The sequence below is a fragment of the Littorina saxatilis genome, linkage group LG6, assembly GCF_037325665.1.
Source record: "Littorina saxatilis isolate snail1 linkage group LG6, US_GU_Lsax_2.0, whole genome shotgun sequence".
NCBI lineage: Eukaryota > Metazoa > Mollusca > Gastropoda > Littorinimorpha > Littorinidae > Littorina > Littorina saxatilis.
Genome location: NC_090250.1, coordinates 9713523 through 9729631, shown reverse-complemented (window position 1 = coordinate 9729631; position 16109 = coordinate 9713523). Strand labels below are relative to the sequence as shown.

General features: G+C 41.8%; 1 protein-coding gene across 1 annotated transcript in view; it reads left to right on the top strand.

Annotated features, from left to right (window-relative positions):
- Positions 1 to 288: 288 nt before the first annotated feature.
- Positions 289 to 16109, top strand: part of LOC138969672 (sodium-dependent phosphate transport protein 3-like) — a 64260-nt gene continuing 48439 nt past the window's right edge. The window contains exons 1-2 of the mRNA XM_070342531.1: positions 289 to 645; positions 9406 to 9642. Coding sequence (XP_070198632.1) covers positions 289 to 645; positions 9406 to 9642 — 594 coding nt within the window. The remainder of the gene's footprint in view (positions 646 to 9405; positions 9643 to 16109) is intronic.

Sequence of the window (16109 nt, the reverse complement as noted above, 5' to 3'; positions counted from 1 at the left end):
TTTCATCGGATCTGTGGGAAAAAAAACCAGCAAGAATCATACACTTGTGGGAAATGTTCGACATGTTGTGTGCCGTGTTTATTCCGATTGTGTTTCATCGGATCTGTGGGAAAAAACCCAGCAACAATCATACACTTGTGGGAAATGTTCGACATGTTGTGTGTTTGTGTTTCACTTTTGTGATATTCTCCGGGGTATTGTATGAATTTAGGGTTTTAACCGTTTGTGATGTTTTTTGACCTGATGGGTAGCGTTTATATCAAGAAACTGTATTCCTTGAACCAAACAATGACACGAAGGCATTCTGCTTACAAAACATTCAGTGAGGAAATCAAGTGCCCGCACACCAAGGCCGTGAGCGATGAGAAGGCCAAAGCTACCATGACGTCATCGGACGAGCACACTGATGACGTCACAAAAACAAACCAGTGCTGCTGCCCAAAAAGGTGGGTTCTCGCCTTCGCCCTGCTCATGATGCGTCTATGCCACGCGGCCATGCGCCAGAACATTGGAATAGCGCTCGTGTGCATGACGCACACTGCTGACGAAATCACGGACGAATTCGAGAATGTGACGTCATCACCGTCGAACGCCACAAACTGCAAATACGCCATGAACGTGACGACAGAGGAATTCACGAATTTGGTAAGATTGTTGTTTGGTTACTCCGTGTTGTTGTTGTTGTTGTTGTTGTTGTTGTTGTTGTTGTTGTTGTTGTTGTTGTTGTTGTTGTTAGGCCCAGCTGATCTTAAAGTGTCATCATCCCAGTATTACAAATATTGACCTGGTTAGAAGGCAAGCATCCCCAAACAAGAAAGATTATTGTTTGTATGAAACATGGCCAGCCTTACCTTTTTTCAGATTTATATAATGGAGAGGTGGGAGGTGGTGGGTGACGGGGGTGACATACTGAGTGTGTCTATAAGGTCCACTCATGAAATAACTCAACGTCGGTCCAAAAAATAACTAAACGTTGGTCAAAAGCGTTGTGATACAAAGGGAACTATAATTTAGCTTCAACAATTTCATTTGGCTTACTTTAAGTATTTAACTATAACTAGAAAGTGTCATTGACAAAATTGTCATTGGTGAGCTCACAGCAGGGTATTCAAATATTTCATTTCTCCCCCAAAAGCGGCGTATGGCTGCCCGAATGGCGGGGGTAAAAGCGGTCGTACACGTAAAAACCTACTCGTGTAAAAACATGAGTGAACGTGGGAGTTTCAGCCCACGAAAGAAGAAGAAGAAGAAGAAGAACAACAAGAACAAGAAGAACAAGAACAAGAAGAACAAGAACAAGAACAAGAACAACAAGAACAAGAAGAAGAACAAGAAGAACAAGAACAAGAAGAACAAGAAGAACAAGAACAAGAAAAAGAAGAACAAGAACAAGAAGAACAAGAACAAGAACAACAAGAAGAAGAACAAGAAGAACAAGAAGAAGAACAAGAACAAGAACAAGAACAAGAAGAACAAGAACAAGAAGAACAAGAAGAAGAACAAGAAGAACAAGAAGAAGAACAAGAAGAACAAGAACAAGAAGAACAAGAACAAGAATAACAAGAAGAACAAGAACAAGAACAAGAAGAAGAAGAACAAGAAGAAGAACAAGAAGAACAAGAACAAGAAGAAGAACAAGAAGAACAAGAACAAGAAGAACAAGAAGAAGAACAAGAAGAACAAGAACAAGAAGAACAAGAAGAACAAGAACAAGAAGAAGAAAAAGAAATATCTCATTTGAATGGACTTATGAGGGCATGCAAAATGCGCTCATACGGAAATATGTGCCTCTGCTAAACGGGTTGGTGATTAACTTCAGGGCATCAGAACATTCTATAATGTATTTTTGTGCCCGCATTGTTCACGTCAACCGCTTATAATTGTAACATGTTTACCCTGAAGCCATGGGCGTAGGAAGTATCTACTAACTTAAGTTTCACTACTTCAGGACTTTTAGGACATAGTTAGACTCAGATATATACAGAAAGTTCATTTTTATGTTAATGACACACTTGAATATGAATTTGCTATTGTCAGTCTCAGCTAATGTTCTTGTTTTCTTGAAAATAACTTCTTATTTGTAATAATCTTGTTTTATTTAGCCTTAAGACTATCCTTAATTGAGTCTGAAGTTGACTTAGCGAAGACTTAAAATCTTACAAATCTGGAACGATACACTTGGACTCAATGTTTAAATGGCAACGTGTTTACAGACTCATATAATGGTTTTCGAACGGCCGAGTCATGCTTCAGTTCAATCGTTCAAATCTATCCTTTTCTGTAGAATTCAAAAAAGGTCCCCCGAACCTTCAAGTTAATGGCAAAGTAGTTACTGCCCTTTATAACAGTTTTCTAAGGGTCGTTCAACCCATTCTTCCATTTATGTATTTCTATCTTCTCTGCATAGTCAAAACACAAGACATGTTAGTAAATGGAACGTTTATTGTTCATAAAACACAACTTTATATTTACTAGTACATGTACGTCGACCCATTGGTCTTTTAAACAGACACACACTGATACAAATAATGAACTTATCTTAGAAGCGTGGATGTAACTCAAGTTTAAAGGCAAAGTAGTTACTGCCCTTTATAAGGGTCGTTCATCCCATTCTATCATTTGTTAGTTTCTTACTTCTCTGCATAGTTCTACATGTTCACATTCCCAATATCACGGTGTTCTTGCGACTCTAGCTGCTGTCTACAACTTTGTCGCTATAGTTGTGGGTTGGAATCTCGGGTAAGGCGAGACAACTATTTGGGAGGGTCAACTATGGGCAGATTCCCCTCCGTATCCTAACCAACACCCCCCTCCCCCCCACACACACACCCAACCCCCCCCCCCCAACCCCCACCCAAGTTCTCAGTAAAAGTCTTAGGGGCTGGGAAACATGAACAGACTCATGCAAAAAACAAAAAAAACAAAATTTGTTTGTTTGTTTGTTTGCTTAACGCCCAGCCGACCACGAAGGGCCATATCAAGGCGGTGCTGCTCTGACATATAACGTGCGCAACACACAAGACAGAAGTCGCAGCACAGGCTTCATGTCTCACCCAGTCACATTATTCTGACACCAGACCAACCAGTCCTAGCACTGACCCCATAATGCCAGACGCCAGGCGGAGCAGCCACTAGATTGCCAATTTTAAAGTCTTAGGTATGACCCGGCCGGGGTTCGAACCCACGACCTCCCGATCACGGGGCGGACGCCTTACCACTAGGCCAACCGTACCGGTAAGAAGAAAAAAAAATAAAAAAAATAAAAAAAAGTATAGCAGCTGGCTTTTCCCAGAGCTAAAGAGAAAGCAAGCCCAATATCCACGAGGGTGACATCACAGTACAATATGATACGTTATCATTGTCCCTAGCCTTATAATTATTTAATTCCTTTAATTCTATCTTCTTTTTTCTCTAAAAAATTCAACAAAATGTCACTAATCCTATATCACGCCGTATAAATAGTTACATCGTGTTTTGGGAGCACAACAGTCAACACAAAAGTTACGGGTCGCACTACACGAAGAAGGGTAGTTGGGTCTAGAAATATCACTTAAACAGCTTCTCAAAATGCATGATGTTACTAAAGTTAGTGTCTAACATGTACCTCATATATTCGTCATTTTGTTGAATTAAAGGGATCACTGTATAACTCACAGTGCCCGTATTCAAAGACTTCTTGAAATATTTTGCTTTCAGAAACCAAAACCTGGCATTCATAGCTGTTTTTATTGATATTACATTCATCCAGACACACACTTCTTGTAATAGAGACATGGACTAGCTTATGCTTAGTGCATCTTGTGATTTTGGTTGCGCTGTGTTTAAAAATGACGCATACAGATCAATTCAAAGTTATGTAGTTGGAAAACACAATGTTACGACACGCACAACTTGCATGTTACAGATAGCACTTAGTTTTGGTTTTCAAATAATACGGATCGCACAACTATAGGTTCAAACTTAACTACCAACTATTATTGTTTTGTGTGTAGTTTTGTACAATTTAATTACTGTAAACTTACGCATAAATACTGTATCACATTATGTATGCATACCTAGATGAGTGCTTGTTAGCTTCCATAAGCATTATGTCTAACAAAAAACTAACAAAACTCATGCTTTGGCCAACACAGGACATTTGGTATGTATTCCTGTGTCGTGGTCAACATCAGGGGCCTTCATCGCATGTATTTGGCCCGACAGTATCTAATATATATATATATAAGAATGGACGTAAGTGTGTCTGTCTGTCTGGCTGTTGTCGCCATTTCTTAGAGATGGCAAGATGCAGGCACAAGATAGTGTGCATGCACAATGCACATGCCTATGAGCCGCAGATGTGCACCTGGGTTTCTTGATTCATTGTTTCCTTCATCCCGTTAACTACCTTGTAAGCGCCCACCCCATGCATGCACCAATTTCGATTGACAGTTGGGTTTGGGCGACTTGGTATCTGAAGTCAGGTCGTTTCGGGTGGTTACCTTTATTTGAGCGGCTCTCACGTGACCCCTGTATGGTATAGACTTTGATCCCAGCGAAGCTGGAGGTATCCCACGAACGCTATTCATGCCGATAAATCATGATAAAGAAGGATTCTTTGTGCACACACTCAGGCTACAGTAGGGGATGGAACTTACCCCAAAATTGGGAACATACTAAGTAAAATACGGAAGGTGACGACCAATTCTTCGATTATTGATCCGTCGCCACCCAGGGCAGATATGTTGGGGTGGAATTTCTAGAGACTAGGGCATAATATTCGCGCAATTAGACCACGTCAAGATTTGTTTGACATCAAAGGTTCGTGACATCATCCCCTCTCTGGGGCTTTTTCCTCGCGCGCGTGGCGTGTGTAGTTTGCACGTTTATGTGTACAAGTTAGTGTGTGTGTGTGTGTGTGTGTGTGTGTGTGTGTGTGTGCGTGTATGTGTGTGTGTGTGTGCGTGCGTGCGTGAGGGCGTGTGTGTGTGTGTGTGTGTGTGTGTGTGTGTGTGTGTGTGTGTGCGTGTAGAATGTGTGTTGATGTCTGTCTGACTATTTACGTACGAGTATGTGCTTTGTGTGCATGGATTATGTGTGTGCGTGAGTGAGTGAGTGTGTGTGTGGGGGGGGGGTGCGTGCGCGCGCGCGTGTGGGTGTGTGTGTGTGTGTGTGTGTGTGTGTGTGTGTGTGTGTGACGTGGTTTGCGCGCACGCCTGTGTGTGTGTGTGTGTGCGTGCGTGTGTCTGTTTGTGTGTGTGTGAGAGAGAGAGAGTGAGAGAGAGAGAGAGAGAGAGAGAGAGAGAGAGAGAGAGAGAGAGAGAGAGAGAGAGAGAGAGAGAGGTTAGTTCTGATCTTATTTTGACAAAATGGTTTTCTGTGGGAGTGCGTTCTGTAACATGAGTGAAGTGCGTGTCGTAACAAGCCTTTCCTGCAGTTGTTGTGCGCTCTGTAACCTACTCATGTGTGGGTATCATACTACAAAACGTCATAAAACCTGAACTGTGTAAGACACAAGAAAACGACCCAACCTCATGATCCTTGATGTATTGTAGCTTACTAATAACATTACAGTTTGTGCAAACTGCATACGTGGGCCGCGTGCAAAGGTCAAATGTCCCAATATTCCACACAAAGTAAGTACCTGAGAGAGTTGATGAAGCTGAAGCAACGGTTAAAATCACATTTAAGCAAATGTTATATCGTGGATTCAAAGAAAAATACACACTGAATATTTTTCATCTACCAAAAGTTAAGAGCAAGACGTTTGGCGTCTCACTGAGCAACAAGTATACAGCCACCCACCTCACGTTTTTGCCCACGAGCTAGTGCGACCCGTAACTTTTGTGTTGTGCTCCCAAAACACGATGTAACTATTTATACGGCGTGTATATGTTCAAAAGCAAGGTGTTTACACTCCGATACTACACTTTTCTAATAGTCTTTCTGTCTGACATTTCAAGCCTTTATTTCTAAACATCTTTTCTGCGGAATTCAAGAACTCCACCGGACCAACCTGTATGACTTCTAAGTGTTAACAATGTTTTAATGGCCGTTCTATCTTTTAAATCGTTTGTTCATTGTACTATTTTTCTGCAGAATTCTCTTCTGCAGAATTCAAGAGTTCTTTCGGCCCTCCCTGTTTGACTTCAAAGTGTTAACAATGTTTTAATGGCCGTTTCATCTTTAGCTTTACATTCGTTTGTTCATTTTAATATTTTTCTGCAGAAATCAACAGAGTTCCTCCATGTTGTCTAGGTCTTTGCAGTTCCATTTCACGGGTTTCTTATAGCTATTCCATCGGCATCCATCTTGTCAAGCTGACTGTACATAAGCAGATTTATGACGCCACCAAGCAGAAAGTCATAGATTTTGTTGATGCCGCCAAGACCACTTTTTATTCATCCAAGGTCGCAGCATCCTCATCTTGTAAAGAATTGTTTAACACTGTCACCACCATGCTTGGTAAAGCAAAACAGGTCATCCTTCCAACTGTACATGACATGTCTAAACTGCCAGATGTTTTTTCTAAGTATTTTCATGAAAAGATTTTGACCATCCGCAACAGCTTCGCCCAGCATAGCGACTCAGACCGCTCTCCCATTTTGTTGTTGGAAATTCGTTCTCTGTTTTCACCCCAGTCTCTGAAGATTTTGTTCGTAAACTCATTGTGAAGTCTGCCAAAACGTCCTGTGACCTCGACCCCCTCCCCACCCCCCTCCTCTGTGATCACTTAGACATCCTTCTACCCACCATCACTAGAATACTGAACGAGTCCCTTTCCACTGGCACCGTCCCCTCAGATTTCAAAAAAGCTGTCATTAAACCCCTTCTGAAGAAAAGCTCCCTCGACCCCAACGTACTTAAGAACTACAGGCCCATCTCAAACCTTCCCTTTCTTTCTAAAATCCTAGAGAAGATAGTCCTAGACCAGCTCTCCTCCCACCTCTCTGCCAACAACCTCCTCACTCCGCACCAGTCAGCCTACCGCACGGACCATAGCACAGAGACCGCAGTCCTTAGTATCCTCAACAACATTTTGACTTCCTTAGACGATAACAAAATTTCCCTGCTCCTCCTGTTAGACCTTTCGGCCGCTTTCGATACAATTGATCATGAAATCCTGCTGTCCCGCCTTGAGCACACTTTCGGCATCCAAAATTCAGTTCTAAATTGGTTCAGATCCTATCTCTCAGACTGAACAAATTTTGTAATTGTAAACGACGTCCCATCCCAGGAAACCTCCCTCCTTTTTGGCGTTCCCCAGGGCTCTGTGCTCGGGCCCGTGCTGTTCATCATGTACACCTCCCCTCTGACTGACCTCATCGACAGACATTCCGTTTCCCACGAAATGTTTGCTGACGACACTCAGCTTCAGAACTCAGCGACTCCCTCAGAATACGCCCAGATGACCACCTCCCTTCAGTCTTGCATTGCTGACGTTGAACTCTGGATGTCCACTAACAAGCTTAGACTCAACTGTGACAAAACAGAAGCCATTCGTTTCACCAAATCCTCCCTCTCCTCCTCTCTCTCTCTCCCTCCTTCTATCACTTTGGGCAACAGCACTATTGAATTCTCAGACTCCGTCCGTGATCTTGGCATCTTTCTTGATAGCGATCTCTCCATGAAACACCATGTTATGAAAGTCTGTCAGTCCGCTTACATCGAGCTTAAGAGAATAGGTTCTATCCGCCCATACCTTACCGAAGATGCCACCAAGACCCTTGTTTCCTCCTACATTCTTTCTCGATTAGACTACGGAAATTCTGTTCTCATTGGCTGTCCTCAGTCTGTCATCCATCCTTTGCAGCGCGTTCAAAATTCTGCAGCCCGGCTTGTCTGCAAAGCCCCTCGGTCCCAGTCCTGTTCCCCCTTGCTAAAGAAACTTCATTGGCTCCCTGTAGAGCTGAGAATCCAATATAAGTGCTGCTGTATCTGCTACAAAATAATATCTGGCTCAGCCCCATCCTACCTGTCTGACCTGTTCACACTCTATACACCCTCACGATCCCTCCGCTCCTCTGTAGACACTAGAATATTCCGTCTATCTTCTTTTAGTCGCAAACAGCACGGCCAGAGAGCCTTCTCCCACTCTGCTGCCGTTGCGTGGAACTCTCTCCCTTACTCTATCCGACACTGCCAAACATTCTGTTCCTTCAAATCAAACCTTAAAACACACTTCTTCACCCAGTATTTTGATTAATTTTATTTCAACATGGTGCATTTTTGAATCAGGTGTTTGAATGTTTGAATGTTTTGCCTGTGTTAGTATGCTTGCAGATTGTATTGATGTAGTGTTTGAGTTTCGTTGTTCACTTGTGTGCTGAATGCAACTCAACTCAACTCAACTCAAATTTTATTGGCTTCAATTTTCATGGAAGAATTTGTCTTGCGCTTGGGAGAAAGTAAGAGTATAACATATAAAAACAGCATTCATATCACATTTCATGTATCACACACAGTAATCACTAGTATAAGCCTACAATTATCACATTTGTACCTGTATCATACATGCAAATAAATAGTATCACATTTCCACGTATCACACACAATATATACATTACATAACATACAGCAAGCTTCCATCTCCCGCGCCCCCCCCCCCTCCCACACATACATATCCTCGCACGTGCGTCGACTCCATACAAATGACATCATCAGTCCATTAACTAAAATGCACAATGACTAGTAGTGGGTACATGATACTTAATACGTGCTCAACTAGACCTGCTAACTAAAATAATAACAGAAACAAAAACAAGGACTGGGCACAACATTTACACGTGTGTGACCTACTTACATCAGGTGCCTGTGATCTATAAATAACAATGATTGCGTTTAAAGTAAAACATGAATAATGCCGATGTTTACTAACAATGAATACATAACAACTAAGATAAGAATGTATGTGCTTTCATAATATGATTATTTTATAAAACACAGTGGGGAAATTTGGAAAATAATTTTTATACGAAACTGCGCACATCGAGTCGAGCTCTGTAGCGTGTGTGTTCGGAGGCAGGAGACACACATGGCTGTGGATATTAATTGTTCGGTGGATTAAAAAGGATACCCCGACTTAGCACATGCTGCACATGCTTTTGCTTTGCTTTGTATGTATTATGTATGTTTGTCATTGTAAAGCGCTTTGAGAATGTAAAGCGCTCTATAAATCTCCCATATTATTATTATTATTATTATTATTTGTTTGTTTCTATCAAATTGTTTGTGCAGATTTCGTTGTTCTCTTCTGTGATTTCCTAAAGAGTTTCTGTAAATGTGTCTTTCTTTTCTTTTTTTCGTACAGAATTCCGTGTTTTTATTCAAATTTCTGTTAACCTTTTAAGAGCTTCTGTATAAAGCTCTTTTTATCCAATACTAGACCATAAACTTACCATATTCATATTTGTTTTAATCATGCAGAATTCCACAGAATTCAACTGGTCTTCCATGTTCGAAGGCCAAGTGCTCTCAGCTCCGTACTACGGGTTTCTTCTGGTCATTCCTCTGGCCGGCTATCTTGACCACGCGATGGGGTCGTGTCGGCTTCTGATGATGTCTTTGACCGTTGGAGGACTGCTCAGCCTCCTGACCCCCTTCTTGACCCGCCAACACCGGTATTTCCTTGTGGCCAGCAGGGCTTTGACCGGTGCTGCAAACGTAAGTGTTTGGAGACGGGTTTTTTTTTTCATTTTTGAACACCCTTTTTGTTAATAATAATAATTGTCAGTAAGTACTGGTGTCACATGACTGATGTGAAACAGTTGATTGGATAATGGCAATGCGCTTAAAACTGTTAGCGCACTCTTGGAGTGCGCTAACTTTTCCAGAGAGCGTATTTTTCCGCCCCTTTCCAAAGCAAGGCTGTGCCCCTTCTTTTGATTTGAGAAGATTCTTCTCATCCTCCGTGTTAGTGGCATGTAGCTTATCATCTCCACATTACCAAATGATGCTTGACCCTAAATTTCCCGAGGCTAAAAGCAGAAGTGTTTTTTTCTGACAGATTTCATGCGCCTGTGCTACAGTGAATATATGCTTCTTCTTTTGACTTCCGAACATTCTTCTCAGCCGCTGTGTTAGTGGCAAGTAGCTGGACAGGGCCGGACTACCGGGGGGGTTATGGGGGTTGCGCAACACCCCCCCCCCCCCAGCCTAAACATGTACCTCACTTATTTAAAACATTTTTTATTATTGTTTATTTTATGCCGTTTCATGCAAGGAGCGACCACTTTGCTATCTCAGAATATGACCTACCCATCAGCTTCAGGGGGCTTCGCCCCCTGACCCCCACTGGCAACCCCCCCCTCCTCTTAGCCTAGTCCGGCCATCGTCTCCATATTACCAAACAATGATGCTTGACCTCAAAATTTCCCGCGGCTAAAAACAGAAGGTTTTTATCTGACAGATTTCGAGCTGGACAAAGCAGCATTTGGAAGTCGACTGATTCAATTGACTGTCCTGCTTATACTGTAGCAGACGACACTATCAGTTCAGGACTGAAATGAACGGTTTTCGCATATTTCAAGACAACTACGATGTAAACAGAACACGCGAAGGCTTCAAAACATTCTTACCATGTAATCATAGCACCAACCTCCCAGATGAATGCAGGTACATTGCGATAAATAACATGCCAACTATATTTTATTTGGCGAATGAGGGGGGGTCATGCCAAAACGTCCCAGTACCATTGTGTCCCAGTACCATTGCGTCCCAAAAAAATGCCGTCTCATTGCGTCCCATTAAGCAATCCCATTGGGTCCCAATACCATTGGGTCCCAGTGCCATTGCGTCCCGTACCATTGCGTCCCAACAAAATTGCGTGTCGATAGGTCCCATAAAGGAATCCCATTACGTTCCCGTACCATTACGTCCCAACACAATTGTTACTTGAGCAATGCTTGAACGCTGCGGTGGGCAGTGTGTGTGTGTGTGTGTGTGTGTGTGTGTGTGTGTGTGTGTGTGTGTGTGTGTGTGTGTTATGTACGTATGTATGTAGGTGTCTGTGTCTGCATTTGTGCGTGTATGGGTTTCGCTATCTGTGTGTCTCGGTGTCTATGTGCTAAAGGTTCGATGACTGGACAAGTCAGTCTAGCTTTTCTCAGAAACGGGTTTAAACATCGTCTACTCAGTAAATAAGCCTACAGTCATGTCATGCTCGATTACATACAGTGGAATACAAAGCGGTGTACTGTACTGTTTCGGTATTTTTCTTTGTGTCGAGCACCGCTAAAGCACATATCAATTTTACACTTCGGTTTAGGTTAGCGTGCTTCAGTTCATTTTAAAAGAAAGAACATGGTTTCCTCAGAAAACCTGTAAGGAAAGCAAGGAGCGCCTCAAAACAAACAAACTGACATGCAATACCCTTTACAGTTTCTGATTATATCGTGAAGGATTTTTTTCTCCCATGAACAAACATTTATCTATTTATTTTTATTTTTTTTTTTTTCCACTTCACCTCATCTCGACTAACCGGTACACATCTTTTTATTTTATTTTTATTTGTGAAATACTGCTATGTACCGACACAATTTTTATTACAAATCGTGTTGAACGCGTTTTGTAATAAAAATTGTGTAATCCGAACACGATTTGTAATAAATTTATTACAAAACGCACTTTTATTACAAAACGTGTCGCTACACTGCTACAGTAACATCTCAGAAATTAATTTCACTAGTATTGGGACCTAATGGTACGGGGACGCAATGGCACGTAATTGTATTGGGACGTAATGGTACTGGGACGCAATGGTACTGGGACCCAATGGTATTGGGACGCAATGGTACTGGGACGCAATGGTACTGGGACGTAATGGTACTGGGATGTAATGGTACTGGGACGTAATGGTATTGGGACGTATTGGCATGTTCCCAATGAGGGAACCAACGTGTCACTTTGAGTCGTTTGACATCAGGGGACACCACTCAGTTGCTTGGGGGTCGTTCATGTTTTTGGGAGCATAGAAAATTTCGGTACATGTTGCTTTTTATTCCAATAATTAATACTTAAGTGAAACTGTATGCTAACGGGTACATTTCGCACAACTGTAACTCATACTGCTAGTTGCTAATCGATAAAACGGTACATAGGGTAATCAAATCGTAAAATGCATGGTCGGCGATGAAACCGTCAATACCCCCGACATGTGCAAAGCCGACACACACACAAAAGAAGATCTAACTCGACCTGTCCACAATTTATCCAAACGCTGGCTGAAAAATGTGCCTTTTCAAACGTTCTAATCTATTGTCGTTACTGACAATATCGTTATTGAAACAATCACAGTGCGGTAAGAGATTTATAGAGCAAATCGAGAAAAGTAATTATTGAACGAGCGCAAAGCGCTGAGTTCAATAATTATTTTCAAGATTTGCTCTATATTAGTGCACTGTGATGTCTCAATAACTTAAATAATAATACAGCATGACTTCCCTTCTTTGTCTCTGTTAATCTAGGGAGAAAATATCCAGCGATATTTCTCCGTAGGCCTAAAGTTCGGCCATGACCTAGGCAAAATAACTTGCGCAGCCGCAGAAACAAGAAAATGGAAATCTTTTATGAAATGATTGGGAGCCACGCAAATTTGACCTCTTGATTCCGACCATGAACCCGCTGTTGATAATCTGGAAGGTCGTACCAGAAATGCAGATCTATCTCTGGCCGATTCATAGATTCAACCTACAAACTGCAATCTGTGATCAGATGGCCAAGCGATGCGTGACATCTTTTATTCTAAAGCCTTATGGCTCGTTTTGACAAGCATTAAACGGATGAATTTAACCACATGCAGTTTATTCTTCAGACAAATGCACACAAACAATGGGTTGGGTTCGGTGATTTGAACATAAACGTCTTCCTCACGATATATTCGCTGATTTGTTTTATGAAGCCGTCATCAACACGAACACAATGATTGCAGAAGCAAACTCTGTACCTACACGACCGAGACACAAGACTGATTATTTCACAGCTGCAATGTGAATAGAGAACAAAGACGTTTTGGGTAAGCTTACTTACGTCAGGTCTTCACTGACAAGCTAGGAACAGACGGAAAATTCCGAACAAAAGTAAATGACGTCAAAGTCTCTTTCGCTTTGTGTGTAACTTTGTCATGACGTCTTTTTGTGACGACAGTATACGCGACAATTTGTTCGCTTCCGGTGTCATTTTAGACTGAAAAGCAACTATAAAGAAGGAGCTAAGCCTGTGTCTTGAAACAGCTGAAACACTATTTTGGATTGCCGTTTCAATGTTAACCAAAAACTTAAAGAAAAAAACCAAGGTTCAGTTGCGAACTGACAGCGGATTGAGCATTTATTGAAGCTTTATTCTCTCCGTCAACCAACAAGACTAGATTTGTAGCTGACGAAAAACAAAGTGTGCGTTTTTCCTGTCTTGTGAAGGCGATTATGTCGTTATAAGTTATCTGTACGTTGTGAAGACATTTCAAAACAAAATTTAGCTTTGATGCGTCACGAGATATAAGCTTATACGTTTTCATCCATGGAATTGTTTTTTTCGTCTCGGCAGGGTGAATGAATTCATGATGTCTTTTCCGGAACTGGACAAAACTGGCCTTGCCAAGACTGAAACAAAATATAGTTCTACAACTTCTAGGCTTGGGTTGATTGCCCATGGTGAATTTCCAATGATTTGTTTCCACATCCCATAACAAATTCTCTTTACTTTGGTCATGCCATATATACGTTACAGCTCCGTCCATCCATGATATCGCGTGATATTTTGTCTCGACGGGGTGAAAGAATATAATGACGTCACTCGAGGCTCTCCTCGAGTGACGTCATCATATTCATTGACCCAGTGTCGACAAAATATTAGGCGATACCATGGATGGACAGAGCTGTAACTTATACATACAGCATGACTTCCCTTCTTTGTCTCTGTTAATCTAGGGAGAAAATATCCAGCGATATTTCTCCGTAGGCCTAAAGTTCGGCCATGACCTAGGCAAAATAACTTGCGCAGCCGCAGAAACAAGAAAATGGAAATCTTTTATGAAATGATTGGGAGCCACGCAAATTTGACCTCTTGATTCCGACCATGAACCCGCTGTTGATAATCTGGAAGGTCGTACCAGAAATGCAGATCTATCTCTGGCCGATACACCAGTTAACAGTTCCGCGGCCATTTTAGATCTCGCACATGCGCACTTCTCTTATTGCGAGTTCCGGGTGATGCGCACATCGTTTTTCGGCATGTTTATGTCTTTTTCCTTTTCCGGTTGATTTCACCGCATGCGCAGATCGTGTTATTCGCCCACGTTTCTACGCAAGGGACACTACTCCGGCGCACTACACCACCCGTTGAAAGGGGGAAACATTTTCTTCAGTACAAGTAGTCTTTATGAATAAACAATTAACAAGAAGGACGTTGTAAATTCATTCAATGCAGATAAAATAAGAAAAATGTTTGACGAACTTGTTCTGTTCTTATTCACATGACAAAATATGTGAAGATCGAGAGATGTTATTAAAAAACCGTGTTCCAGGCAACTCGCAAACAGATAACCGCCGTGTATTTCACCACAACCCAACGCAAAGGAAACATGACAAACTACTATTTGGCATACCTTTTTGCATTCATTGAACTTTCCCCAATAAATTCGGCTCACATCAGTCGTACTAAAAGTTTGTCAAAACACGACACACAGACGATAACAAATGCCCACCTGAATGGTGATTCGCAACCACACACTAACGACCGTCGAGGCACGTAATGAATTTTGCAATCTTCCGACCACCATTTTTTAAGTCGGTTACTCCCATTACTGCAACCAATAACACAGCATGTTGACGCCATCGCTAATTTGGATGTAACGTGATGTTTTTGTTATAACGTAGAGGAAAACACACCGTCCCGTTCAATTGCCACCATCACGTTGAGCAGACGATGCAGCGGTTGCTCGACCGAAATTTCTCGTCCAACCAGAATCGCTTTGGGTATCACGTGAGTTTTCCTTCTTTGTACCATGTAAGTGCCGAAACTGCGACCTCATCTGTGATCAGATGGCCAAGCAATGCGTGAAATCTTTTATTCTAAAGCCTTATGGCTCATTTCGACAAGCATTAAACGGATGAAATTAACCACATGCAGTTTATTCTTCAGAAAAATGCACACACAAAATGGGTTGGGTTCGGTGATTTGTACATAAACGTCTTCCTCACGATAGATTCGCTGATTTGTCTTATGAAGCCGTCATCAACACGAACACAATGATTGCAGAAGCAAACTCTGTACCTACACGACCGAGACACAAGACTGATTATTTCACAGCTGCAATGTGAATAGAGAACAAAGACGTTTTGGGTAAGCTTACTCACGTCAGGTCTTCACTGACAAGCTAAGAACAGACGGAAAATTCCGAACAAAAGTAAATGACGTCAAAGTCTCTTTCGCTTTGCGTGTAACTTTGTCATGACGTCTTTTTGTGACGACAGTATACGCGACAATTTGTTCGCTTCCGGTGTCATTTTAGACTGAAAAGCAACTCAAAAGAAGGAGCTAAGCCTGTGTCTTGAAACAGCTGAAACACTCTTTTGGATTGCCGTTTCAGTGTTAACCAAAAAGTTAAAGAAAAAAAAACAAGGTTCAGTTGCGAACTGACAGCGGATTGAGCATTTATTCCTGTTGATGAAGGTACGATTGAAGCTTTATTCTCTCCGTCAACCAACAAGACTAGATTTGTAGCAGACGAAAAACAAAGTGTGCGTTCTTCCTGTCTTGTGAAGGCGGTTATGTCGTTATAAGTTATCTGTACGTTGTGAAGATATTTCCAAACAAAATTTAGCTTTGATGCGTCACGGGATAATAAGCTTATACGTTTTCATCCATGAAATTGTTTTTTTCGTCTCGGCAGGGTGAATGAATTCATGATGTCTTTTCCGAAACTGGACAAAACTGGCCTTGCCAAGACTGAAACAAAATATAGTTCTACAACTTCTAGGCTTGGGTTGATTGCCCATGGTGAATTTCCAATGATTTGTTTCCACATCCCATAACAAATTCTCTTTACTTTGGTCATGCCATATATACGTTACAGCTCCGTCCATCCATGGTATCGCCCGATATTTTGTCTCGACGGGGTGAAAGAATATAATGAC